Source organism: Amblyomma americanum, chromosome 9 (genome assembly GCF_052857255.1).
Source record: "Amblyomma americanum isolate KBUSLIRL-KWMA chromosome 9, ASM5285725v1, whole genome shotgun sequence".
Taxonomy (NCBI): Eukaryota; Metazoa; Arthropoda; class Arachnida; order Ixodida; family Ixodidae; genus Amblyomma; species Amblyomma americanum.
The window spans coordinates 71,614,057-71,640,780 of NC_135505.1; the positions used below are offsets into that span (position 1 = coordinate 71,614,057).

At 49.4% G+C, this 26,724-nt stretch overlaps 1 protein-coding gene across 7 annotated transcripts in view; it reads left to right on the forward strand.

Moving 5' to 3' along the window:
• LOC144105264 (spastin-like) overlaps positions 1 to 26,724 on the forward strand; it is an 85,981-nt gene that overhangs the window by 5,259 nt on the left and 53,998 nt on the right. For 6 of the 7 annotated variants that reach the window (XM_077638406.1, XM_077638407.1, XM_077638411.1 and 3 more), the window contains exons 2-4: positions 272 to 397; positions 6,147 to 6,335; positions 14,505 to 14,886. In XM_077638406.1, coding sequence (XP_077494532.1) covers positions 272 to 397; positions 6,147 to 6,335; positions 14,505 to 14,886 — 697 coding nt within the window. The remainder of the gene's footprint in view (positions 1 to 271; positions 398 to 6,146; positions 6,336 to 14,504; positions 14,887 to 26,724) is intronic. The other variant, XM_077638409.1, reaches the window with a different exon arrangement.

The following is a 26,724-nucleotide window of genomic DNA, read 5'->3' on the forward strand; positions in this document are numbered from 1 at the left end:
CTTCATAACAGTAGCTTACAATATCCCAATGTTCAAACTTTACCCAATAATGCTGGACACGCTATAGTACAAGGTTCGCGTCACTTCCAGCGCGTCGTTGATAGGGTTAGCGGTTAGAGGCTCGTGTTCTGAAGGCCGGAAAATCGAGCAGCTCGCGACACTTGCTGCGACTGTGCGACTTTAGTACCAGAATGGCTTCACAACCTCCGCGATCCACAAGTGCGAATATGCCTTAAAGCTGGGACTTTTACGCATGACGGGTCTGTCTCAGATGCCGTACGGGAGACACACTGCAGCAAGAGCGTTGACACGCCACCTGAAGAAGATGCACGAGACCGAGTCACTGTGCTCCGACGCCGAGGACAACATAGTGTTCAAGGCAAGCTGCAGCTTCACGGTGAGTGCAATCTCCTCGTTGCCTTGATGTAACTGCAAGGGAGGAGGCGAGTAAAACACGGAGAGCCCTTAAGACTACTTGCGTGCTTTGAATGAGACAGCATAAAATGATCCGGAGCTCCCGGGTTCGAACCCGACCGCGGCGGCTGCGCTTTTATGGAGGAAAAACGCTAAGGCGCCTGTTTGCTGTGCGATGTCAGTGCACATTAAGCATCCCCAGGAGGTCGAAATTATTTCCGGAGCCCTCCACTACGGCACCTGTTTCTTCCTTTCTTCTTTCACTCCCTCCTTTCTCCCTTCCCTTACGGCGCGGTTCAGGTGTCCAACGATATATATGAGACAGATACTGCGCCATTTACTTTCCCCAAAACCAATTATTATTATTATTATTATTATTATTATTATTAAAATAGAAAATTGGTTCTTGGGGAAAGGAAAGAGCGCAGTAACTATCTCACTTATCTCGATGGACACCCGAACCGCGCCGTAAGGGAAGGGATGAAGGAGGGACAGGAAGGAAGAGGTGCCGTAGTGGAGGGCTCCGGAATAATTTCGACCACCTGTGGATCTTTAATGTGCACTGACATCGCACAGCACACGGGAGCCTTTGCATTTCGCCTCCATAAAAACGCAGCCGCCGAGGTCGGGTTCGAGCCCTGGTACTCCGGATCAGTAGCCAGGGGCTTTAACCATTGAGCCACCGCGCGGGTAAGTAACGCGGTTTTGTGGCCTATGGGTTACTTCCTTGGCTCGCGATATGAAGGACCTTGGTTCAGTTGCCTGCACCTTGGGTTAAGAAATATTTTTTTTGTGGTGACGTCATTGCGGGTTTTGTCGGCCAACTTTTTGTGGACGCCGATGGGTTTCGTTGCTAACGGGTGATATAAGGATTCCGCTTCAAGAAGATTAGCACAGGTGACCGATCACCGCGTAGTGGCGAAATGGAAATGCGCGGAGCCGCGTGGTTCATGTTACATGCCCGATAAACAAAATGCCAGTCTTTTCCAGCTCCTGAGTAGGGGGTGTAATTCAGCACGCTGTTGTCAGCAGCAATTGATAACACTCACGCTTTATTCTTCTTTTTGCAGCTTCGATCATCGGTCACTTCTGGTAATCTGGTTACCTTTTACACCCGTCACTGTATACATTGAGCGTTCAGTACATATAGAAAAAGCGAGCAAAAAAGAAGCTTAACGGAGTCAAGTTCCGCGAGGGCAGCTGAACTTAAGTGAGCATGTTCAAGCCGCTGCGTCCATGGTCGCGAGATAGAATCCCTGCCATGACGGCCGCATCTGTGATAGTGCACCGCACCGCAGGACTGACAAGAGCACCCGCTTGCTGTGTGATGTCACTGCGCGTTAAGAAAATCCAGGTGGTGCTCTCTTTTGTCACGTTCTCTCCATAGTCACGTTCAAAACTGTTTCTGAGCGCAAAACATAATGAAACTAGCTCTCCATATCACTAGATTACGCGCCGATCGATGAAGGCCTGCAGTAAAATACATACCAGCGCTACGTACCGCTGAAAATGTAGTTGATAGCTCAGAAAATTGTTTCCCATTCCCTGCGCCTCACCTTAAACCTCGACCCCATTATTTAGTTCGGCGGCATTTCTACTGCTATGACGTCACTGACTACAGCGGTCATCTATTAGAAGAATGGGTTGCTCCAGCGTCAAGATTGGCGAGTACGTTTGGAAATGTGTACAGGGACCCGGGAAACATACCGAGGAAGCCTAGCAAATCGGATGATTGAACCGCCATTAATTGAATTAGGCACGAGGAAAATATGTATATAAAGCGTGGTGACCCTGCGCACCACAGCGAGCATCTCTCGCTGCCAGAAACGACGCGTAGACTCTAGCGCATGACGAAAGGACAGAGAACGGCTTGGAAGGGCCGAGGGGCGATTTTTAATATCCCTCATAACTACAACTGTACACTTGCGGACCGAATCATGTGGAGCATGCTTCGGTGGGCAAACTCTTCTGACTCTGTACATAGCGAATATTACTGGGTATTTGATACATTTGCAAAAATACCACTTTTGCGCTTGGGCATGAAGGCAGAAAGCCTCTCTATAATTATGCAAGGCGAAGGAAGAACTCAAACGCCTTAGCGTGGTCCATATTTATTCTTTTCACGACTGTACAGTTCGCCCTCCTCGAAAAATTCTTGTTAGAGATGATTTCAAATGGGGAAGGGAAGGGGCACTTTTAACAGGACTTGTCGGGCTAGTTGGTTGATCATAATGCAAAAAAGACGAACTGCGCAACAAGAACACGGGCGAAAGGGAGGCAGACACACACAGTGTGTGTCTGCCTCCCTTTCGTCCGTGTTCTTGTTGCGCAGTTCGTCTTTTTTGGCACTTTTAGGCTGCCTTTATAAACAGCGTTGAAGTGCTTCTTAAGACTACTTTAAAGGTTGTTTTAAATTCCGGACATACACTATGCACTGTGAAGGACGCCGTGGTGGATGGCTCCGATTTCTTTTTGATTACATGAGGTTCTTTATCATACATGGAAGTCTCAGCATACGGGCCATTTTAGCAGATTGTCTTTACCATAACAGGCGATTTGCAGCCGTATAGCACAACGTGTGAACTCGAATACTCACAAGCCGAACGCCACCACTATCGGGTCAGGCAATATTTTACAACGCGCTCAAACCTTTGTGTTCACTTCACATTATTTTCGCAGATCAGACAGCCAGAAGGAGGGCAAAAAAGCGCATAACGCAAGGGCTAATAGCTGAAAAGTTTGATCCGAAAGACACACAATGCGTATTGTGTGTTTCGACTAACAGCTACAACACAAAACGAAAACTATGCGCCCCCTCCCTCCCCCATCAAGCTATCAAGTAGTGAAGGGAAATCGCAGAAGCCTCCCAGATTCAGAGAAGAGGCGTGGGTTGGTTTAGCCACTGGTCAATCACACTTCATAACGAACATATCAGATTGCTTCATTTGGGCCCTAGTTCTCTCTTTATGCTGTTCACGTTGGTCGAGTTGTAAGACATTGCTTGTAATGCATGCCTGTCCCTGTCGAACTGCTTCACGTTGCTTATTCGTGCGGAATGTTCGCTTGCCGACCTTCGTTCCGATGTGTTCAGATATGCCACTGTCTTTGCAATACATTTCACTAGGTTAACCTCTTCACATTCCCCACTATTGTACGCTAGGCCTGTAGCGGACAGCTCGCCTACCGAGACTCCTGCAAGCGATGCCAGGGGGCGAATGTTGCCCGTACATGTGTACGTACACAGTCGCGCAACGAGACAAGGCGTAGAAGGAAGCGCGCCTTTTGTGTGCGTGTTTGGGTCCGCGTCCAATCTGTGTTGCGTAATGATCTCACGCGCACCAGACAGCCTTTGCGTCGCTCCTCTGATGTTACCAAAACCTGCTGCGGCGCATCATTTGTGAATTCACAGAGTGGGTTCACAAGCTGCACGCTAGTGAAGTGCCCGTGTACGCTTACACGAACTCGGACAGCGTCTGCCGGTAACGATGTCCTATCTGAAACGCTTTCTTGCAGGCTTACCTCTAGTTCTAGTCATTGTGCATGCACTTTACTGCGCTGGTATTTGCGGATATTTTTCTTTTTCTTCCCAGATCTGGCGTCAGTGAAAATTCACTAATGGCTGCTCGTGGGACCGCCGGGTTCGCAGGAACTTGAATCAAGGGCGGAAAAGACAAATGCTGGCAACTTTAGCTTCTTGCGCTTTTTTCCTTTCAGGCATTCCCGTTTCCCCCTTCAGTTGCATCAAATAGTTCTTCTTTACAGCGATATGAAGAAAAGGCTCTTAATACACTTTCTATACGTATCAGTACAGAAATGACTCTAACTGCAGACATGGGTGTAAGGCTGCGTGAGAAGGAAATGTGATCTAGACCCATGGAATATCACATAAAGTGTGTCTCAAGGCATTCATATACCTATAGACCAGGTTATTTAATACTGCCCTGAAATTACACTAATCATACTGCTGCCCGTTACTTTCGCTTTTATAGTTAGCTTAGACTATATGTCTAGCACTAACAACGGCAAATAACCTGTCAATAGTGTGTATGAGAGGTCGTGGGCGACTGCGTGTGCTAGATGACTATTCGACAAATGAAGAAGCATGCCTCCCTTCTCCCACTTTAAGCGGTTTGTCAATGCGATAAGCGGTACGTGCCGGAAGCAGCCCTGAAGCCGACATAGAGCGGGCTCGTTGTAGTCTCCACTGAAGGCATTGTAAGGGACAATAATTTTACTCTCATACCTACTGCTGTATACATCACGGCGAACAAGCAGCACCAAGAAGTGGCGCTTCCAACCCCTGCTGTCGCTGACACCTCCTTCCGTTATTAGTTAATGCATTCATCACCTGGACCCCACATAAGCATGAAGTTTCTCAAAATTACCTGGAGTGAAAACAGGTGTCACCTTCTATGAGAGTTTCCTCACGCGTACTTCATCCATACCGGGAATACCGGAAGTGGGCCCTTCGTCTTTGGCTTGGCTAATGTTGGAGAGAAAACATGGATTCTGTTTTGGTATGTGGCTGCGTCGCGGTGCTCTCAACTGTGTTCATAATGCAATATTTCAACAGCGCGTTTTTCTCTTCTGAATAGCATAATACAAGTAAATGATCGATATTTAGCCTCCTATGCAAACTAGTAAAATGTCCTTGTAGCAGGTTTGACTTGGCTGCAGTGAAGTGAGCAAACTTTATTTCGTCGAAGGCACGTGTAGATTCCGTGCTAGGTGACGATCAGCCCGTTACTGACGGCGACCTGGGCGACACACTCCACTGTCCGGGCCTGGTCGGCCGGGCCTGAGCTGGCCAATACGGCCTCCCATTGCTCAGGAGAAGGATATGGCAGTAGAGTCACAGGGGACGGCTTTTTTTTTGCATTCCCACTGGATATGATCGTATATCGCCGGTTCCCTGCACCATTTACACTCAGTCTTCACCTCATGCAGATATATTTTGATGAGTATGTAAGGACATACGAAAGACCCCATCTGGAGTCTTCTCCAAACATACTCCTGCTCCTTGACCAATGTCTTCTCCGGCGGAGGGAAAACCCCCAGCCCAGCTTGTAGTGATTTTTAATGCCATAGAAGGACACCAGCCCATCTCTCGTGGACCCTCCCGTGACAGGCTACTCACCTGCTCGGCTGAAGAAACCTCAAGCTTTTGCTTGAGCCGCCTCGTTCCCCGGGTTTCCGGAGTGCGCCGGTACCTGTACCACCTCAACCTCTCTCATACCTTCCCTGTCTGACTCGGCTCAAAAGCCGAGCCACTCGGGTATTATCTATCCATTACGACTCAATCCACGTTTTCTACCCAACATTATCCGAGCCAAATGCGAAGTGGGACCTTCCTGGCATTCCTGCCGAACCCATGTGAGATGAAAGACCGCAGAGCCTCTTCCCTCTCCAGGTATAATTCTGAGAAACTATGCGCGACGCCACGCGTGTTATGTTGCCTGGAGCAGAGCTCTTTGGTAATACCAGTTGGGAAAATCTCCTGGTCACAGTGTATCTCATATCTAAGGCTCACCTGACGGACGTTTCTTTGGACATCATGTTAACGTGAGAGTTTCTGGTTGCGATATACTAGGACGCCAACGGAGCCGCTATCTGCCTAAGGAAAAAAGCCCCCATATTGTTACGAAACGTTCGCTGCACAGCTACCATTTTCAAGAACCCTGAAAATTCCAGGTGGCCCACACCGAAGCTGTGAGAAAGCTTTGTTTGCCCAGGTGGCGTTACTCTCGGCGCAGGTGGACTCAAGTCCAAGGTCTTTCAAGTACATGGTGGAGACCAGGCAGCCTACTACTGAAGGCAGCGGTTCACCGTACCGACGAAACTCGGCCACGCCTCAGAAACAAGGACTTTTCCTCACGCAAGAGGACAACCTGCTTGATGGCCTCGCCTGGAGCCAAGTAGAGGTAATGAATACCTTCATAGGACACACCTGGAGTATGAAAAAAAATATGGTAGGTATTTAATGTAGATAAACATGTCAGGGGGCTTAACGCGCCAGAGCTGCCGATGGGCTGTGAGTGGCGCCGTTGTGCAGGGCTCCGGATTAATTTCGACCACCTGGGATTTCGTAACGCGGCCGGACATCGCCTTTTGCGTTTTACTTGCATCGAAATTCACCCCCCCCCCCCCCCCCCCCCCGCAGCCACGGACTGATTCCGCGACCTATAGGAATCATCAGCAGAAGTCCATAACCACTGAGCCACTATGGCAGTGTTATTCTTTTTGTGGGGATGGGCTTGTACGAGTACGTCATGCTTAGTTATAAGGAACTAGTAATCCATTCAGCTATCCTTTCATTATCAATTAGATTGCACTCTCTGCAGGGCAAATGCCTCTCCCATCTCTCTCCAGTTAACCCTATCATTTGCCAGCTGCGCCCACGTTATCCCCACACACTTCTTAATCTCATCCGCCCACCAAACTTTCTGCCGCCCCCTGCTACGCTCGCCTTCCCTTGGAATCCAGTGCGTTAACCCCTAAGGACCAGCAGTCATTTTTGCTTCGGGTTAAATGCCTTGCCCAAGCCCATTCATCTTTATTTCGACTACGATGTCATTAACCCCTCACGTTTTTTCCCTCTATCACTCTGTCTGCTTCCGCTCTCTTATCGTTACACCTGTGATTTTCTTTAAATAGCTATATTTTCCACCTTTTTTATACTACTCTTCTACCCCTCCCCGGCGTCCTACTTCTGCCAGACGTATATATCAGGTGCTCGAATGACATTTGGCAGTTTCTGCGGCTGGCAAAGATCCTTTATCTTCTACTTTGTTATTATTAATTGCTTCACAAAATGAAAACAGGGCCGCTGCTACCCGTGTAGACAAACGTGGGAGCAGCGCAGCGCTGGCCTCTTTGTTGGAGGCAAACCGCGTCCCTTTGCAGAGGTTCTCTCGTCCTTCTTGGGAAAGAGCCAAAAATTTGATGGGCCGTTGTAATAAGCACGGGCTGTAAAGTGAAAGTGAGCCAAAGCAGCCGCTGCGACAGCACCAGTGCCCAGAGCGCATGGCCGCTGGAGGATAGGGACCGCATCAGAACGTGACGTGATGGGGGCTTCAGACAGGAAAAGAAGTCATTCTCAGTTCTAATTTAAATACGACATCTTCTAGTTCACTGTTTTTCTGTGACGTATTTTCCACTGTGTTTTGTTTGCACTATTTTGCAACGTTTGTTTCCCTTCCCGTTCTCGTAATACACGCGCTAAGCACGAATACGTCTATGTGCGAGTAAACTGTCCTCTTGCACGCTTCCTCTCATAAAAGGCAGTGTACTCGAGGACAGTTTACACTTTTTTTACTCCTTTCTGTTCAGTGTGATAAGCTGTATGAAACCACTCCTATCACGGCCCTATTTGAGCTGTTAGTGTGTGTAAATAAAGGAGTAATTTTATAAGAAAACGTTTCTGCACAACAGGCCGAACATCTTGGTCACGCGGCGTGAGAAGTGTTTTCGTGCATTTCTCAAGAAACAGTGCGTCGCAGTTTCTGTCATATCATTAACCGCACGCTAGAGGAGCTTTTGCAGTTGGATACTCTGTGTGAAATATTTACACCTCGAGTAACAATGACAACGTTGAAATAAACGTGAATTACTAGTGTGTGCATTGAATTTCAGAGCAGCAGACATAGGGATCCAGATAGTGTATAGTCTCTTCTAATGGCCTGTTTCCACAGATAGGACAGCATAACAGATCACACCCGGAAGAATGGCAAGAGCGATGCAAAGGCGGGCTTGCAAATAAAAGCAAAAACAAAGCAAACCGTGAACCGCCAGCTGTGTTTTCGCGCTCTGCTGTTTTCGCAAACAGCGCCCATGCAGCTGCGTGGTGGCGTGAGCAGAGTATCGGGGCATGTCGCGCCGCTGTTAGCGATTTCTTCTTTTTTTGTTTGTTTGCTGTGTACTCTGTGGTTTTGTCGCGACAGCGTATACCCGCCGGCAGAGTGTTGTATCTCTTACGCCGACCAAGTGGCTCTCATCGAAATGGAAAGACTGCGCACGGACCCACTCAGCTCTTCTGCTTCTTTTTTCTATTGAGAGATAAAAGTGTCTCACTGAGCGGATGGAATTGTATTGAGGCGCCCGAAGCTTATTTCCGGGCTGAGAACGGAAACAGCTACTACGCCTGTATGAAGGCGACCGTTACAAAAAAGTTTTAAACAGTCTATAGACTCTCTATAGACGTTTGTCTAGAAAGTCAAAACTTTCGATATTGAGAAATACTGTGGACTGCACTAAGACAATAGAAATCCTGTAGACAGTCTACAATCTATAGATATATGGCCGTACACTTTCAGTAGACTTTTGTGAATAGAAAGTCATAGACTATGAGTAGATAAAAGTAAATATATAGAGGAAGGCAACAGAGGAGGTGTAAAAATCTATAGACTATAAAGTGTAGAGAGCATTTTTTTTCGCGCTTCCTAGTAGCCCGCCGCGGTGGCTCAGTGGTTAGGGCGCTCGACTACTCATCCGGAGTTCCCGGGTTGGAACCCGACCGTGGCGGGTGCGTTTTTATGGAGGCAAAACGCTAAGGCGCCCGTGTGCTGTGCGATGTCAGTGCACGTTAAACATCCCCAGGTGGTCGAAATTATTCCGGAGCCCTCCACTACGGCACCTCTTCTTCCTTTCTTCTTTCACTCCCTCCTTTACGGCGCGCTTCAGGTGTCCAACTATATATGAGACAGATACTGCGTCATTTCCGTTTCCCCAAAACCAATTATTATTATTATTATTCCTAGTAAACATTATTATTATTATTATTATTATTATTATTATTATTATTATTATTATTATTATTATTATTATTATTATTATTATTATTATTATTATTATTATTCCTAGTAAACAACATGCATGACCAACTAGCCCGGCAGCTTGCTCTCCTGAGGTGAGATTGGCCGTGTAAATACGTGATAAAGTATTTTTTCACCTCGCGCGAAGGGGAAAGCTGGATGATAAGGAAGAGATATTGCAGGCGAGAATCGAATATTGCCTCTCTATAGTCGCATACAAGTAATGAAAAAGGCGGATTTTCCCCTTCAAAGTACCCCCTTCCAGACAGTGGCGTCGGCTGATTCTCATGGCCCTGCTAGCGTTGCAATGCAGGAAGGGGTTATCCCCGACAGTGCAAGATGACTGTCTCCATTCATCTGCCACTCCCTGCACTGTCACGCTAGAAGGCTCATGAGAATCGGCCGACGCCACTGTCTGGAAGGGGGTACTTTGACGGGGAAAATCCGCTTTTTTCTTGACTTGTATGCGACTACAGAGAAATGGCATTGGCGGTAGGCTGCCACATGGGAGATGAATTACCGAGGCCTGAGAGGCGGCACATGATCTCGGAAGTTATAGTTCACACACCGCCCACTTGAGACAATATGAGATCTGCCTCAGCTTAACAGCATTTCTTCGACCACTTCAGTGACGCAAGCATATTCACTTGTTGGATTTATTACTATTTTTAGGAACAGAGTACAGCTGGGAAGAAGAGAGAATCTTATTCAAAAGTGGAGCCATTATGAAGGGCTCCTGCGTTCAGGCCTCTGTTTCGTATGTTGTCTCGTGTATTCGGGATGCTTGCTTTACATGCTTGACTGAAATGAGCTTGTCTGCTTATGTTCTTATTACAGCCCGCTGCACAAGTTCGAAGGCAAGAGGAAATACCCTCTTTCTAATTTCGGCAATAAGCTTGAATGATTTTGACAGTCCCGTAAACCTTTCAAGGATGAAGGCAACTTATTACATAATTTACACGCTGCATGGGAGTGGGCTCCGCTCGAATGGTGTGCTCTGTAAAACTAGATTGTGCTTCTCTGAGTACAGCGACTCATTTAGAGCTAAAGCACGGGGTGAAACCCAACCAGGAATCTTGTGGCGTCCCTGATCTTGAGGGTGCAGAAATAAGCTAAATAATAATAATAATAATAATAATAATAATAATAATAATAATAATAATAATAATAATAATAATAATAATAATAATAATAATAATAATAATAATAATAATAATAATAAGTATTGGGGGAAAGGAAATGGCGCAGTATCTGTCTCATATATCGTTGGACACCCCAACCGCGCCGCAATGGAAGGGGTAAAGGAGTGAGAGACAAGAAAGGAAAAAAGAGGTGCCGCAATGGAGGGCTCCGGAATAATTTCGACCACCTGGGTATCTTTAATCGTGCACTGACATCGCGCAGCACACGGGCGCCTTAGCGTTTTTCCTCCATAAAAATGCAGCCGCCGCGGTCGGGTTTGAACCCGGGAAAGCTAAATATATTGTCGTGTCTGAGTTTCGAACACGCGGCGGCGCGAACAGATCAGCTTCCCTGGCTACTGCCCGAGAGCACTATGCTAACGCCACACCCAATCACGCATCGTGTTAAGCTGCAACACATTCTCTATACTGCTGTGCTTTGCACATCGCCGTCTTCATCGACTTCCATCTGCGGCGCGAACAGATCAGCTTAACCTCGATCAGAGTGTAACTCGTATCGTTGCCAGACTTGCTGACGACTCAGCAATGAGCCAACCATGCGAAATACACGCCTTCGCAAGTCTACTGGGTGCAACTACGTGGAAACCGTTTCTCTTTCTGGTGGGGGCCGCAGCGGTGCTGAGCGTGGGTGGTTCGGGGTTCGATCGCCAGTGCCACCGGGTACCCACCGGTGATACAATTGGTACACTAAGCTTTCTACGGCCTGGCGATCTATTCTTTGGGGTTAAATGCTTGCGAAATGGGTATTTGACTCCACCCTGAGCAGAAAAAAAAAAAAAACATTGTGCCATGCAGCTCTTTGGCCCCAGATCACCTTGAAAAGTTACATCATCACTTCTCAGATGGTGGTTTTGTGTTCGAATACAGCTGTGTCAGTTGAGGTGCTGTGCAATTTTTCGCTTAGCTCAACGCGCATGCGTTAGCGTATCCCTTTAACGTGAGTGGCGCTTCTTAATAAGGCACTTCCGTTCCTTCTATGCGATACTTTCTGTTCGTAGTCGTCCCGTTTTCTCAGCCACACGACATCGAAAAGTAATGTGTTCATGATCACACGTTTCTGTGCTTCATCCCTGTTTCAGTACAGTCGCCATGGAAAAATATTAGCGCAATGACGTCACTGAAGCGACACCGTTCGGCTGGCTGAGCGCCGGGCTTCGCGAACACGCCTGGAACTTTTGTTATCGGCATGTTCGTAACTGCAGCTCCGAGAGTTGCTATCTGCTGCTCAGATGACACGTCACAGTGCTATTTTTTTTTCTTCGCGACTGTACGTGTGCGAAAGTGGATGGTTAAAAACAAAACGGTGCACTAATACCTGAAGAACGGACGCAACGCAGTGCCGAATTACGACTGATGGCTTTTTTTTTATTGGGTCACATAGTGCATAAGTACACGCGAGCATCTGACAAACAGAAAGAAACAGAAGAGCACAGCCCAGGAAAAAACCGTCCACGAAGGATGGACACTCCAGGAAAATAGCGCATTTGAACAAGGCAAATTTGAGAAGAAATAAAAAAATTCATATTCTTTTCCCGATGTAGCGACAGAAGAGGCGCTAAAGCAACTTGCCTACAGATGACTTTCACATGAGATTACAGGCGCCATGCTGACGAAGCACAGACGCCTTTCAAGTTACTGACCAGAGCAGGAGGAGATTAACGCATTAGATTACCAGGCAGGCTTTTACAGCAGTTGTATATTGGACCAACATGGCGGCTGCTATGACGTCAGTGCAAGCCATCGATACAGTCTTCATTTCTCTCATTTCGATAATATATATCTAGTGAGCTTTAAGCTTTTATAGCATCAGTTTAGATGCTAAAATTTAGTTCAGATGTCGTGGTACGTGTCAGCGTTTTTTTTATATTGCTGTAGGCATCTATATATATCGTCACGGGAGTTCAGAAAAGCTTCATTTGAAAACTGCCCTCGTTGTAAACTACGCGCTTTTGATTTTCTCCAGCCCTCGTCTAACCAAACAGTTCTCGTCTACCTAGACTGCTCGCCATCTTCCTGAAGATCCCGAGGCAAGTCGAAAACTGAGCATAAGGAGGGGGGGCTGATGTAAATCACTTCATCTCCGTCGTTAATGGACATCGCGGTGAACCTCAAGCAGAGGTCGTTCACTGTCGCGATGTCGGTCATCTATATACGCCCGCCTGGTAACTGTAGTCCGTGATGTCACGTAAGGTCCGCTCCTAAGGAAAAACCACGGAAGTTTTGTTTTCTGTGTAGTGTACTTCGTAAACGCAGAGTTTAAAAGCGTGCCATACTTTATTGCAGTTTTGTGCCGAGCATATATATGGTGCGCGGGTTACGTGCGATGAGTGTTTTATCTAGGTCTTATATTTCTCAGCTGTGACCACGAGCTAAACCAACTTTATGCAGTTGGCCACGGCCAGGCAGTCGTATGTGCCATTAATCCGCACTTGGAATCCTCGTTAAATGCAGGCCAGTTCAACTTTCTGTGGTTCTGCAGCCAAGGCTAGACAGGAAACGGAAAGAGACGTGCCCTTGTCCCCATCAACCGCGTGTAACCCATTCTCCATGGAACCGGGCAAAGGCCAACTCCTTCACTTCCATGCCTAGCCTTGGCTGCAGAACCACAGAAAGTTGACCGGGAGTATAGATGCGCATTTTTTGTTCTTTATTTTTAATATAGAGGCGGTGGTTTTGTCTGAACGAGCAAGGGCCCGCGAAAGTGAATTTGGGGGCGGCGCCCATGCTCATAATGGAGTTTCGAATGCGACGACCGGCGGTTCTACATTGCTTAGGCTTTGTAGGGAGGAGGTGGGATCAAATCAAATCGTTTTGTTTGCACCAGATATTTACTGGTTGGGGCACCTGGGCTAAAAGCTGCTCGAGGCAGCTTGACGAGACCCAGGTGACCGTTACAAGGTAGGGCGTGGTGAACGTGAAAACACTTCAAGGTAGATACCTAGAAATGAACAGATAATAATTGGTTTTTGGTGGAATGGAAATGGCGCAATATCTGTCTCATATATCGTTGGACACCTGAACCACGCCGTAAGGGAAGGGATAAAGGAGGGAGTGAAAGAAGATAGGAACGAATAGGTGCCGTAGTGGAGGGCTCCGGAATAATTTCGACCACCTGGGGATCTTTAACGTGCACTGATCCCCAGGTGGTCGAAATTATTCCGGAGCCCTCCACTACGGACCTATTCGTTCCTATCTTCTTTCACTCCCTCCTTTAACAGAGCAGAACAACGAAACCGACGTGTTCACATGTGCGCTAAAAAAGCAAGATATGTAGTGTATAAATCAGTGTAGCTATATATGGCCGTCCTTTCATATCGCGTCACGAATTGCCCGCATTGAAAGAGGATCCGTGTAGGGCAATGTAAAGTTGTGAACCGCTAACGTGTTCGAGGCCAGGTCATAAATCCGTTACGTAACGCAGCGTCCAGGTCTTTAATGAGTGATCATTAGAATTCCACGAACGCCCCTGGAGCGGCACTTCTTTGAGTTATCCAGGAAGTTTCATTGCCAGAACAGAAGTTTGAGGACAGCTGGAATTGGTAATATAGGCGTGGATGTGCCACGTCTTTTTCACTTTCTTTTTTTGTTTCCGAAGCCGAAGCATTCGCGGCGTAATTGAAAATCGGGAGCAGCGCGAACTATCAATTGACGCAACCGAACGCAGCAATACATGTGCACGGACGAGCCAGAAACCCGCTATATCGCGACTCGGCTCGGCGCAGATGGCGTAGTCGCGCGTCGTCTGCCTCGATCGATGGCTGCTGTCCCGACACAAATATCAAAAAGAAATTTCGTCACGCCGGCGCTAGGATTAAACCGGCGAGGGCCTGCTGGAAACGTGTACAGGCAGAACTTGGCATGGTGCGCCGGACCGCCGGTTCTACTGGGCGCTCGAAACGCCGGCCACAGAGCCCGCCAGTCAGATTGACCCGCGATTGGTCCGACGCGAGGTGTCACATGACACATTACGTAGACGTCCGTCGCGCCGCAGCGCCCCCTAGCGCATCGGCGTCTGCTCGCGGGAGGAGGAGCGCACGAGAGGAGTAGCAGACGAGTGGTTTGTTATGGCGACGTGCAGATGGCTGCCAGCGTCGCCGTGCCGCAGAACAGCTTCGCGAACGACGCCGACGACGAGGACGTCGGCACACAGGACGCGGCAGCAGAGGCGGGTCGCCGAGGGGCACTGAGGAGCGTGGCTTACGTCTTCTACCCGGTGCTTGTGGTGTTCTGGCTTCTACGATGGCTGTGCAGCCAGGTGCTGGTGGTGTTCGCGTTCGTTTTGCGCGGCAGCAGCAGCGGCGTCGAACGCGAGAGCCATCTGACGGCGGCGGATGACACCGAGGTCATGGCGGCCGCCAGTGGGGAGCCCGACGCCAATCTGCTCATTCGACAGAAGCAACACCACAAAAAGGCCTTCGACTTCATCTCCAAGGCGCTCAAATACGACGAGGAGAATGACGGTGAGTCCGGGGATCCCTGCGGTTCAGTTACGAACGACCGTGCTTGGATTACGGAGCGCTCTAACCGCCGTACGCTCGCGGAGGTCTGCATCGGGGGTTAGGGCTAAATCCGCGCTCGGCAAAAACACGTTCGTAAGAAAGCGTTCTATCAGCTGGCTAACCCCTCTCTTGCCTCTTCTCGCCCTTTCCGTTGCGTGTTTCAACCCGTGCAGCCCCAGCTGTCTTTCCTGGTTGAAGGAATTTACGTCATTGCGTTGCGTTCGAAAGCGCGTCAAGGGAGTCCGAAAACGTTGAGTAACTGACGGCATGCAGTACTGCTGCGTTGCCCCGCTAGATGAAGCTCCAGTGACTCTAGAGAGCTTGAGACAGGCTTTGACAAGTCGTGTCACGAGTTCAAAGTTCCCCGTTACAACGTCCTCTCTTTCCAACTTTTCGGAGCGCCGTGCTACTCCTGTCTGGTCGGCAAAGCGGAACGCGCTGTCTAAAGCTGCGAAAAGGAAAACTGTTTGCGCGAGCAACACAAAAAAGCGTCACAAGGGCGGTGCGTCCGTCCTTTACTGTCGGGAGGCCTTTTTTTTTTTGCGTGCACGCCTGTAGTGAATGCACTCGCGTCCTCGGGAGGGAAGTTTCCTGCCGCACCTTTTCTTTCTCTCACACTTTCCATTTTTTTTTCACGTTTTTCGCGCCTCCCGTGCAGTTTTTCTTATATCAGTTTTTATCTTTTCGAGAAGGACGCTCCGTCTAATGGACGCAGCTAGGTAGGGTTTTCATCTTGTCTTGGGGTGCGGACCAGCTGCAGGGGTTTTCTTCTGTTGTGCTTCGTGAGCATGCGTGTTTGGGCGAGCGCGTGCCATTTCGAAATCACTTTATGGCTCGCTTCGGGCGTGTTCGGGCCTGCACTCTTTCTGTTCTCAGTGTACACCCGCGCGCAAAGGGCCTTACCCAGTTTATTTTATTCTTTGCAACTCAATTTAGACCGGTGTGCGTTTGTTTTTCTCCTCTTTGTGCGCGTTCAAATATTGTTTAAAGGCGCCTTCTGTTGGCTCGTCTGCGTAAACGTTTTTTCAACGCCCGCCTCTGGCTCGGGAACACGCGCGTGGTAATCTCTTTTCTTCGAATCCAAACACGCGCGGAGGGCCCGAAGAGGATGCTTAACCCGAACTCGGAGGCAACGTCCTTTGGAACATTGATTTATTGAGAACACCGGCGGCGGTAGCAGACGAATTTTGTTGCTGTGTCGCGACGCGTGGCTCCATCTGTCGGCGACCCCGTAAGCAGGCGCGAGCTGCTGAAGCAGTAGTGCTTGTTGTTGGTTTCGTGTGTTGTGCGTGTTCGTCGCTCGCGTAACCTTCGCTTCGGTGGGTTTGCACGGCGCGCGTCTTCCAAGCCTCGCAGTTCGTGATTGTATTGCTCTTCGTCTTTTTCTCGATCGGCCGGTCGGTTTGGACGTGGCGTACCGCGTTGGTCCTGGCCGCATGACCACGAACGTTTCCGCTGCTTCGAGCGGTGTGTTGTTTGTGTGGGTGGGGGCGTTTGTCGAGGAAAGGCTAGTACACACACGCACGCTTCACGCCTGGATTTTGCTGTATCGTGACCGCTGCGTTGGCCACGAGCGCGTTTTTCAGGGTCGTCTAGGGGAAGCTTCGGGAGGAACCGTTATCGGCCGCAGGCTCGCGGCCCTCTCGGCTTCGGGACCATCGGCGATTGCGCTGCCTATTATGTGCACACGTCTGTCGTCGTTGGCGGTAGTTGGGCCGGAGCTGGGTTTTCATTCGTGTTTTGTTTGTTCTGTATTCCGGTGGGAGCGAGCGATCGTGCTTGTTACAAGACATCAGTCGCCTTGGGTTTCGTTGCAGACGATCTTCATGCGTGTGCTATCGAAACCTTGTGTTGCGCACAGGTTGTGCCCGCAGTAGCGTAGAAGGTCCCGCCTCTCTCTTCTTTGTATGGTGCTGCGCTGCTCCCGCCACCAGATCATGACCCAACCAGCTCGACTTTTCACCTTGTTAAAGTACCTAAGATTGGCTTAGATATTACTTTGATTAGAGCTAGGTCGCTGCTGACCGCGATAAGGGATCTTTTTGGAAGCTCCGCGGGTTCAGCACCAATTACGGCTATCTGCTACGTTAGGAACCGGAGGTCCGTGCCACATTTCGACGCGTGGTGATTATAACGATCGCCTTCGGCGGAGAGGTCGCGACCCTCGCCGGGCATCGCTAGCCAAGAATGGTCGGCCCAGATTCGCGCCGCAGCGGTTTGTTCGGCGTGTGTGACCTAACCGTTGCAGCCTAGTTTCGCCTGGTTTAAGCGCCGTTCGATCAATCACTCGTCGCTCCGCTGCACGCAACTTAGTTTTTCGGACTCGCGGAACTCGGCCGTTCCGAGGAGAGCTGCTCGATGAGTATTGATGGGCGCTCCAATTCTCATCGTCTGGAGCGCGTCTAGACGTAATGGTCCGTCTGCCCATAATTAAGTGCGCTGGAGTTGGAGACTCTCCCTTGCCCCGTGGAAACATCCTGGATGCAGTTTATTCGCCCGTATTGTCAAAACGTGATAGGGGACCAGGCTTAACTTTGATTTTAGCTTCTCCTGAGACGGAACAATTGCCCCAGAGCTGATGCATGTGTCGTAAAAGTCCGCAGTGCTGGAGTATCCACTTTGTTCTCAAGAGTCCCTTCTGGGGACAAATGGATTTGGCCTCTATCGATAGGCTACGGCGTTGTAACGGCAGAGACCGCTCTCACGGAAAGTGGAGTTTTATAAGCTGTAGGACGGGCCAAAAAACTACATGCAGAACTGCGGCTACGTGGAGACGGTGTGTCGCAGATCTCTGAGGCTGGTCTACACCGCCATCCGCTTCAAAACGGGGAACACGGATTCCTTTGCGGCGACCCGATTTGAATTCGGTGCGTGGAAATGCTGCAGTAATTCCCCAAGCTTTCTCGCCCCCGTCCTGCTGTGTCCCTCGGTCCTTTCACATTCCAGCTGACCCACTGGTTGTTAGTTTCGTGCATGTCGTGACGACGATGGAGGCGAAAAGCTTGCGAAAGCACTAGAACATTACTCCGCTGCCCAGTTCACGCTAGTATGCCGAAAAGAACTCCATGCTCGCCGTTGTTTTGAAGTTAATGGCCGAATAGCTTAGCCTCCGTGATTTGCGCTTTTCTATTGTCGGCTAAACAATCAACTTGCGATTGGTCTCTAGTGCACACTTTTCTCCTTATGTTACACCCATCATTTTTTTTCTTTACATCCTTCCAGTGCCGCCGCGATGGATCAGCGCTAAATGGTGCTGTGCCGCTGACCCGAAAGACGCGGGTTTGATTCAGGCCGCGCCGGTCGCATTTTGACGGGTGCGGTGTCAGTGAACGTTAAAGAACCCCAGGTAGTCTAATAAATTACCCGGAGCCCCCCACTACGGCGTCCCTAATAGCTTTTATCGCTTTGGTACGGTACACCCCATAAACCAGACCAAATTTTACATCCCTCTGTAATGTTCCGAGTGCCATTTCTCGCCACTGTGTCAGCGTTAAAACACCCATAAACGTCCTTTAAAGCGGACCCTTTGTGCGATGCCGTGCGTTGTTCATTCGAGAAACTGTTGGGTTCTGAACTACGTCATGCTGCTTTGTATGCTCGTTTCTATATATCTATATATGCGTTCGGTGTGGCCGTTAGTACTTGTCCGTGACGTCAGTGTAGGAGCCCTGGGGGTTGAGCTTCCGGGCGTTATCCTACGGTGGTACAACTTCCGCCCCCTTATTAGAGCTAATCAGAGTACGCATGGAGGAGTAATCTCGGCATAATTAATTGAGTGATGTTTATTGCAGTGCTGACTCTTCTTCGGCCCACGCATATACCGTCGGTCTCCTAATATTTTATTCTGCGGCAACCTTTCGCGCCCGCCTAGCTATTGTATTTTGTAGAAGGTATATACACGTCAGGGAAGCGCTGAGGCGTGACGTTGTTAATGACTTCCTTAATGAGTCAATTGGATGCTAAAATAATAAAATGCCCCGTTCATATGGCTTTGACTTGTACATTCGCAAGCGAAACTCCCTCTGTGTGAGGAGCATATAGTGGCGACGCAAACGGTAGATGCGACAGCGCCTTTAGGTTTCGTCGGGGTAGAACTTAATGCGGTATATATATGGGCATGTTCAGATAACAACGGTAGTCGAGGTCCCATGATCATTTTTTGTTTTCAATGAAATTTTTAAATGAGATAGGTAAATATGTCCACACAAAGGAATGAAGCTTAGCTTTGCAAGAAACTGTAGATTTCTCGAAATAAATCGTATGTCACAAGAGTTGGAGAACGTCGTTTTTGCCACTTCGCAAAGTTGCAAGCTTGGAGCATCACTGCACGTCAGTATTTTTTCAGTACCTCTTTGCAACTTGTTCTATGCGAAAGAATAAAAAAACGTTTTCTTTCTGTGTTAATCTTCTGAGTAAAAAATCGCAAACTTCGCTTCCGGAGCTATGCGGTGCAAAAAAGACACTTTTCAGGGTAGCCTTAGGGCAAGATGCGTTAACATCTCGCCACTGAATCTTTTTCTCAGTGTTTTTAAGTGTTATATATGCATATATACACACACACATATATATACACACACACACGCTGTCCGGGCATAGTGCCAGCGGCGGCTGTTCCGCGTCTAGAACATTTCTCTCCGCAAGGTCGATGCGATGGACGGCGGAATGCGCGCACTTCCTGCGCTTTGTCGCTTGCTTTCAGATTGTTTCTGCTTTCTCGGGGGTCTTCTCGTTGGCCCAGTTTGGCACCGCGCGTGGCATCCGCGAATATAATGAATTTCTGGCGGCGAAGACGCGAGAGCAATTCCCTTATACCCTTTCTGGAAATCAGCCAAGGAAGTGCGAACAGTGTGTTGTTCGCGGGAATCGATAGTCTGCCCCCCCCCCCCCCCCCCTCCTCACTTTCTCCTCGTGTGTTTGGGGAGAACAGAGGCGCGGGAACAAAATGTACCGAATTCTGCCGTCTATGGCGTTCTTTTGCGAAGTCTCTGGGACGTTCTGGTGGTGGCAAAATCGCTCCGTTATTCGCGGCTCGTGGCGTCCCGTCGCTCTCGGTACGGATATAAGCGGCCCAGTGATGGCTGTTGCCGTCACTGGGTCGCTTATATGCGGCCTTTTTGCCTTGTGAAAAGAAGGCGCGACGAATATCTGGCGAATCACGATTACCGGATTTATGGGCGACAGTTCGAACGGTGCTGCCGGTGGCAGGCGGCGTTCCTTGACGCGTGAGACATCAATGCATAGAAAAATGACAGCGAGGGATCCTATCGCGAATACGGAGTGATCCAATAGGTATACAGACAGTAATATAGCTTAGTCATCAGAAATGTTGCACGCAGTAGCGCTGTGCGGTTTTCACATTTTTTTTTTCATAACGGCATCATTCTATCGCTACATTTAGATCACCCTGCATTTCTCGCCTGTGGGAAAAAAATAAAACTACATTCTAGCTGGTCATAGAGGAATTGCAACACGCTGGGACGTGTTATGGGCAATGCGGGTAAGCATGCGGTCGGTGTTGGTAGAGCATATATGGAGAACTGGGGAAAGGGCTTGGGACTTTAGTTCCTAAACATGCAGCATAGCGTTAACAGATGACACACATGCGTTCGTCCGTACTTTTCAGTCTGTCCTCGTCGTGTTAGCGTTTTTGCCATATACGTAACAACGAGGCACTCTGGCGTTAATGCGTGACGTTGTAGCTGCTCTTCTGCGGTCATTGATACCACCAGCCGTGGGCTGGTCAAGTCCATTAAGGCTCTCCCTCGATGGCATTCACAACCGCAGCGGTGGCCTAGTGGCTGAGCATCCGCCTCGCATGCGGGAGGTTCGGGGGTTCGATCCCCAGTGCCGCCGGGTACCCATCGGTCATACAATAGGTACAAGCTTTCCCCTGGTATGGTGCTCGGATTATCTGGGGTGAGGAAATGGGGCCTTGACCCCATCTTGAGCAAACAAAAATACCTTGTGCCATGGGTCTCTTTGTCCGCAGATGCCCTTGCGGCATAAAAATCCATAGTCCATGCTGGGGGAACAGGGCAACCAAGTCGGGACAAGGGCGAGACAAGCACTCACTAGCAACTGTGTTTATTGAAGAACGAAAAGTGGAAATATATAGTGAACGTAAACAATAAAATATAAAAACAGAAAAGGGGGGGGGCGGATGCTGGTAAACAACCTATGCCACGTGCAAGTCAAGACATTGAACATCCTTGTCACTTTTCTTCAAGATTATGTATACGTGATATGATTTCGCTTTTGAGCGTCACCTTTTTGTACAAGAATACAGCGGTGCTGTTCTGTCATAAGAACAAGGTGAGCCGCGAAATCATGGAAACATATCACGTTATGATCTTGGAGAAAAGTGATAAGGAAATTCAATATCTTGACTTGCACGTGGCATAGGCTGTTTAGCCCCCTTTGCCGTTTTTTTTTCTCTTTTTCTATCTTATTGTTACGTTCACTGTATATTACCGCTTTTCGTTCTTCAATAAAATCAGTTGCTAGTCAGCGCTTGTCTTGCCTTTTTTGCTCTGTTCACCCACCGTGAATGCTTAGCAACTCGCCCAAATCTCAGCTTTACCCAGATCCATAGTCATCATCATCGATTACATTCACCTAACCGCAGCGCGATGAAATCAACGCTCGTGCAGTATGATACGCAGTTCCGCGAGTTTGTAGTAAGCCTTCCGTCTTTTTAAGCGCGCTAACGTTCATTTTTAATTACAAGTTCGGAATTGTTTGCGTGCGAGCGAACCAATTCGCCGAACACGCTGTCGTGGAGGAAAAAAAAAATGAAAACAAAGCACTTATCAGGTTAAAGGTGAGACATTTTCTTTTTTTGTATTCCTGCAACATAAATTTGTTGCACGCGTTACATAGAACTGGATTTGTGCTACCTAACACACACACACACACACGTTCCGTGGCATTGCAAAGCTGCTGTGAATAATATAACAGAAAATTGGTTCTTGGGGAAAAGAAATGGCGCAGTAAGTGTCTCACTTATCTCGGTGGACACCCAAACCGCGCCGTAAGGGCAGGGATAAAGGAGGGACGAAGAGAAAGCTGCCGTCTCGGGAGTAATTGCGACCACCTGGGGATCTTTAAACGTGCACTGACATCGTACAGCACACGTGCTCGCGTTTCTCCTCCACAGAAACGCGCAGCCGCCGCATTTTTAGTTCAAATGCTTTTGGGCAAGCTTGGACAAGCAAGCATTCCAACTGGACGCCTCAGCGGCCGGCACCTGAAGGGAAGGGACGGCGTGTCTTGATGGAATGGGAAGTACACACACTGTCTGGACCGAGGCAGTGGTTGGTCGACTTCAGCCGATGTGTGCTCGGGTCGTTGGTATCGCTTAAACGCCCGCACATTACAGGCGATCCAGCGTGGACTGCTCTGTTTTCATATCCGGTCGACCTATAGTGTGCGGGTGCAGCAAAGCACTCTTCGAAAGTTGTGCGTGCGTTAGGTTTTCGGCCCAAAGTAATGAACCCTACGGAGGATCGGCACATAACCTCGCCATACGTGTACTGTCGGCGTCAACTGAAGGTGCGGACAGGGAAACTTCACCGCCGAAACGACACAAAAATATTAGCTTGCGGAGGCAGAACGCAGGCAGCGGTCTTCGAGCCATCAAAGCGAAGCATTGATTGCCCTGGTAATCATTGTGCCTCAATTAAAGGTTTTTCATTTTGCTAGTTCCTTTTCAGCTGTCTTGTTCGCGTTTTCATTTGACACTAACAGTGCAGACATGGGCGCGGTGGAATAAGTTTTGCCTCGCAGACTCCTGATTTTGTATTTTACTGCCTTGAGGAATTGAACAGTAAAGTTTGGAATGACCTTGTTCTTACGAGCATGCCATTTCTTTTCCGTATATTCGCCAGCGGCGGCAATGCATTTGCGCCACTGGTGCACTGTATAGTTGCCAGTGCACAATGCCCTGGAAGTGTGGAGTTGCCAGTCTTCCTAATGGCAGTTTCCATATTGCCGTAGACCAATCGGTGATTCATAGCACTTTTGCTTCCTCCGCTAGCCCTTTAACTCGTGTTTCAGCTCGCGATTTGGATTCATATTTTGGGTTTAAGCCGCGCTTGATCGCCTCGCCTTTTTGCCCCGCGCTGCTGGAGCACGTCTTGTGTTCCGATCGGCGATCCGGATTTGCTGAGACCGCGACGAATTTTAGGCGCGCTTCGCACCTGTACCGGCGAAGAGTTCAGGGCAGTGCGTTGAGTGTCGCCAGTTAGCGCCCTCGTTTGGCTGACACTGGAGCATCGTTCACGAAAATGGGCTGTCGCTGGTGGAGACTATTTAAAAGCAATGCCCGCTGAGAAACGGGGGGCTTTTCGAGCTTTAATTTTAGCCTCATAAAAGTTGTAAGCATGGAGAAACCCATTTCACGCACGGGCACGTCGTTGTGTGTACACTGGTTCGTTTTACGTATCTGCGCTTCGGTTTCATCGGGCGCCAGTGCTTTCCACTGCAAAGGCGTCCCTATATAAAAGCTGCAGCCCTGTTACACAGCGAGCGGGCCTTGTTGCACAGCTGCACAGTCGTCGTCGTGGCACAGAAACGTGCGGCTGCATTGCACTCGTTCGGAGCGAGGCCAGAGTATACCTGCGCGCAAGGGTTATAATTGGAAGTGTCACTCTGTTTCTGTACGGGTCGCTTTTCCCTAATGGAATGAATGACCCGCTTTGCCGGCTATCGCTTCGGGCGAGCGTATGCCCATGCAGTGCACCTCGGGCGAGACGTGCGGGGGGGGGGGGGGGGGGGTGGCATACAAAAAAGAACAAGACAAAGGAAATGGGCTATGCCTGATACGCCTCGTTGCTTCGTGCGCTGCGCACGTTTGTTACACCGCCGTGTTCTGTATACGTGTGCGCGGTGTATGGGCAGGCTTGATGAAGGAAGGGTTCGCTGACCCCATTTGTACTGCTCTTTAATTTTGCGTTATAATTGAGTTTACGAAGGGAATGCTTATATTTTTTTTCCCCGGTAGTTTAGTTTTCGGCTAGTGCGCCGTTGTTTCCCAGGCACTTAGCAAACCGACTCACGCGCGTGCTGGGAAATTATCTCGTTAGAGGGGCGGTCATATTTCTTGTGCTCGCCGGGGGCGAAACCGAAGTCAGTGTAGGCTTTGGATTTATTTGAATTGTTTCCGGCTATCACTACGTACGCCACTTACAATTGTCATAGCCTTTAAGCCTTCCGTACATGTTTGACTGGCGTGTTACATTGGTCTGTTAAATTGTTACATCCGTGTGACTCCAGTGTAACCGGCCTGCCGCGTAGGCCTGTTATGTGTTTCTATTATCCCGTTATATTCGTGCCTTAACTTTCTGCCGCCCCCTCTGGCGTCAGCAAATTACGCGGGCTGATGAGATTAAGAAGCTTGCGGGGATAGGGTGGCCGCATCTGGCACTGGACACGGTTAATTTGAGAGATATGGGAGAGGCCTTATTCCCGCAGTGGGCATAGTCATGCTGATTATGATAACTATGATTGTTTAAGATATTCATGTCACATGGTGTCGCATAGGCGGTTGAGAGTAAGAACTTTGCGGGGATAGGGTGGTCGCAGCTGGCACTGGACACGGTTAATTGGAGAGATATGGGAGCGGTCTTTGTCTTGCAGTGGGTGTAGTCACCCTGATTATCATGACTGATATTCGTGTCACACAGTGTCCCACCAGCTGTTTCAGTTGCCAGTCAGGTTTTCCTCTGGCTGTTTTCCAACCTCAGTCGAAATGCAAGGTGTGCTGCTGCTGCGCGCCGAACTCGGTCGACGCCCGAGAGGTTTCCTTGACTCGCACCACACTCTTCTGGCGCCACCGTCGCCACTCGTTGATTCGCACGCGCGAATTCGACGCGGAAAATCTCTTGAAAGCCTCTAGCTGCACTCTGTCGGCGTCAGTGAAACCGGGAAGTGAGGATTTCCGCCCTCGCTGCCTACGTCACGAAGGATGCAGCGCCTTCTTCCTGCGTCATCGCGTGGACACACCTCGGAGGTGGCGATGACGTCACAGTGGAGCAGCGCCTCATCGTATACTCCGACTTTGGCAGTGGAGCAAAACTTTCCTGCAGCGTGAAGCGGGCGGGTGTCACGATCGTGTGAGCTAGAACAAAACGACTGGAGCTGAGAAAGAACCGGCGATAGTTATTTGTTTCAGGTGTAAATTGTGCCTCCAGCAAAAGCAGTGTTGTCGGTGCAGGAATCGAGCAATGAGGCGTGCAGTGGTGCTGGAATCGAGTGTCGGGTCCTCCGCGTCCCGTGTTTCGACCTAGCGTGGCACGCAGGCCGCTGGCTTACACCTGTCGGGACTGCACTGCATTGAATTCGTTACAATCGGTACATTGATGAAGTTGTTCTGAAGGCTATAGGCGAGGTGTATGCGGAAGCGATGGCTGGGGAAAGTTAGCTTTTTTGAGACAGCGTGGCCTTGCTATTAATGCACGGGCATTATAAGGTTCGCCGGCAATGAAACACGATTTCAAGAAAAAGTGGCTTCCCAAAAGCACGTGACCAGGCCAAGAATAACATTTCTTGTGAAGGTAAGGACAGCTGAACCCAGGGCTTTCAGACTGCGAAGCGAGCACGCGACAAAAAGTAGAAGTTGGCGACAAAAAAATTTCTGTCGGCAACCCCTAATTAATCGGCTCTCGGGTTGATCTTTAAAGCCATCTTTCTTGAATGCGCCTTTCGGTGCCGGACAAACGTCAGCATACTCAGAAAGTGTGAACGATTTTTTTTTTTTTCTGGGAACAATAATTGAGTGGATCCAGTAGTCCCCAGTCCGTCCGTATACGTACACACTGTTTTGTACCACGCGTCGTGGGCATTGATTCCGATCGGTCGAGGAACGTTTCTCTGGCGGCGAAACGTCCGACGCCAGTTACCGTGTCGGGTGCCCTTTCGAGTCTGGGCAGAGCTGGCGCGGGCCTCTGAGGTTTGTTTCCCTACAGGGTAACGCCAGACTTGCGCGCCTATAGTTACACCCATTTTATAGCGCACTCTCCTCTGGGGTGCCAAAGGTGAAAATGACCGGGAAACTGTGACCACAGCTGGGACCGCTCACCCGAAAAAAACAAACAGGTGTATATGCAATATATATAAAAAAACGTGGGGTTTAAAATCGTCCTCTCCCCGCCGCTTTTGCTTCTTTTGAAACGCGATGCCTTTTCTGCGGCAAGAGAGCGACGTACGCTTTCAGCTGCCCTTATATCCGCGTTGGCACCCCCCGCTGCGTTAGGCTACATAGCTGTCCCATTGTATTCCAAATGACACCGTGTCTAGAATCCCCTCGCTTTGGATGTGTTCCTATCTGAGCCGCGCGTTCAAAGAACAAAAGCGTATAAACAAACGCGATCTACTTATGTGCGGCGCCAATGTTCTCATTGTTATATAAACGACCCCGCTCGCCCGCTCGTGTTTTGTATATCGGCGAAATGGCGTTCAGCGAGCAGCCCGCGCCCCCATCGAATCCCCTCGCGCAAAGCGAAGGGGGTGAGCAGCCAGGCGTAGTTTATGCGTGCGCACTGCTCTACTATAGTACAGGCACGCGCGACGCTCCGGCGTAGAGAGAAAGAGCTCCACTGACCGCGTTTGCGTACCTGTCCGAGCTCCTCGTGGCCTCGGGAGGAAAAGGAATTGTTTGTCCGCGCTTGTGTCTGCGCGCGTGTGTGTGCGGATCTCTCCCCCTCCGTGGTTTGGCCGAACGCCTCCTTCGGCGGCTCTGCGTTTGGAGTTCGGTGGGAGAGGCCGTGTACTTACGGGCCGGAGCTCTGTGCGGGGCCGTGA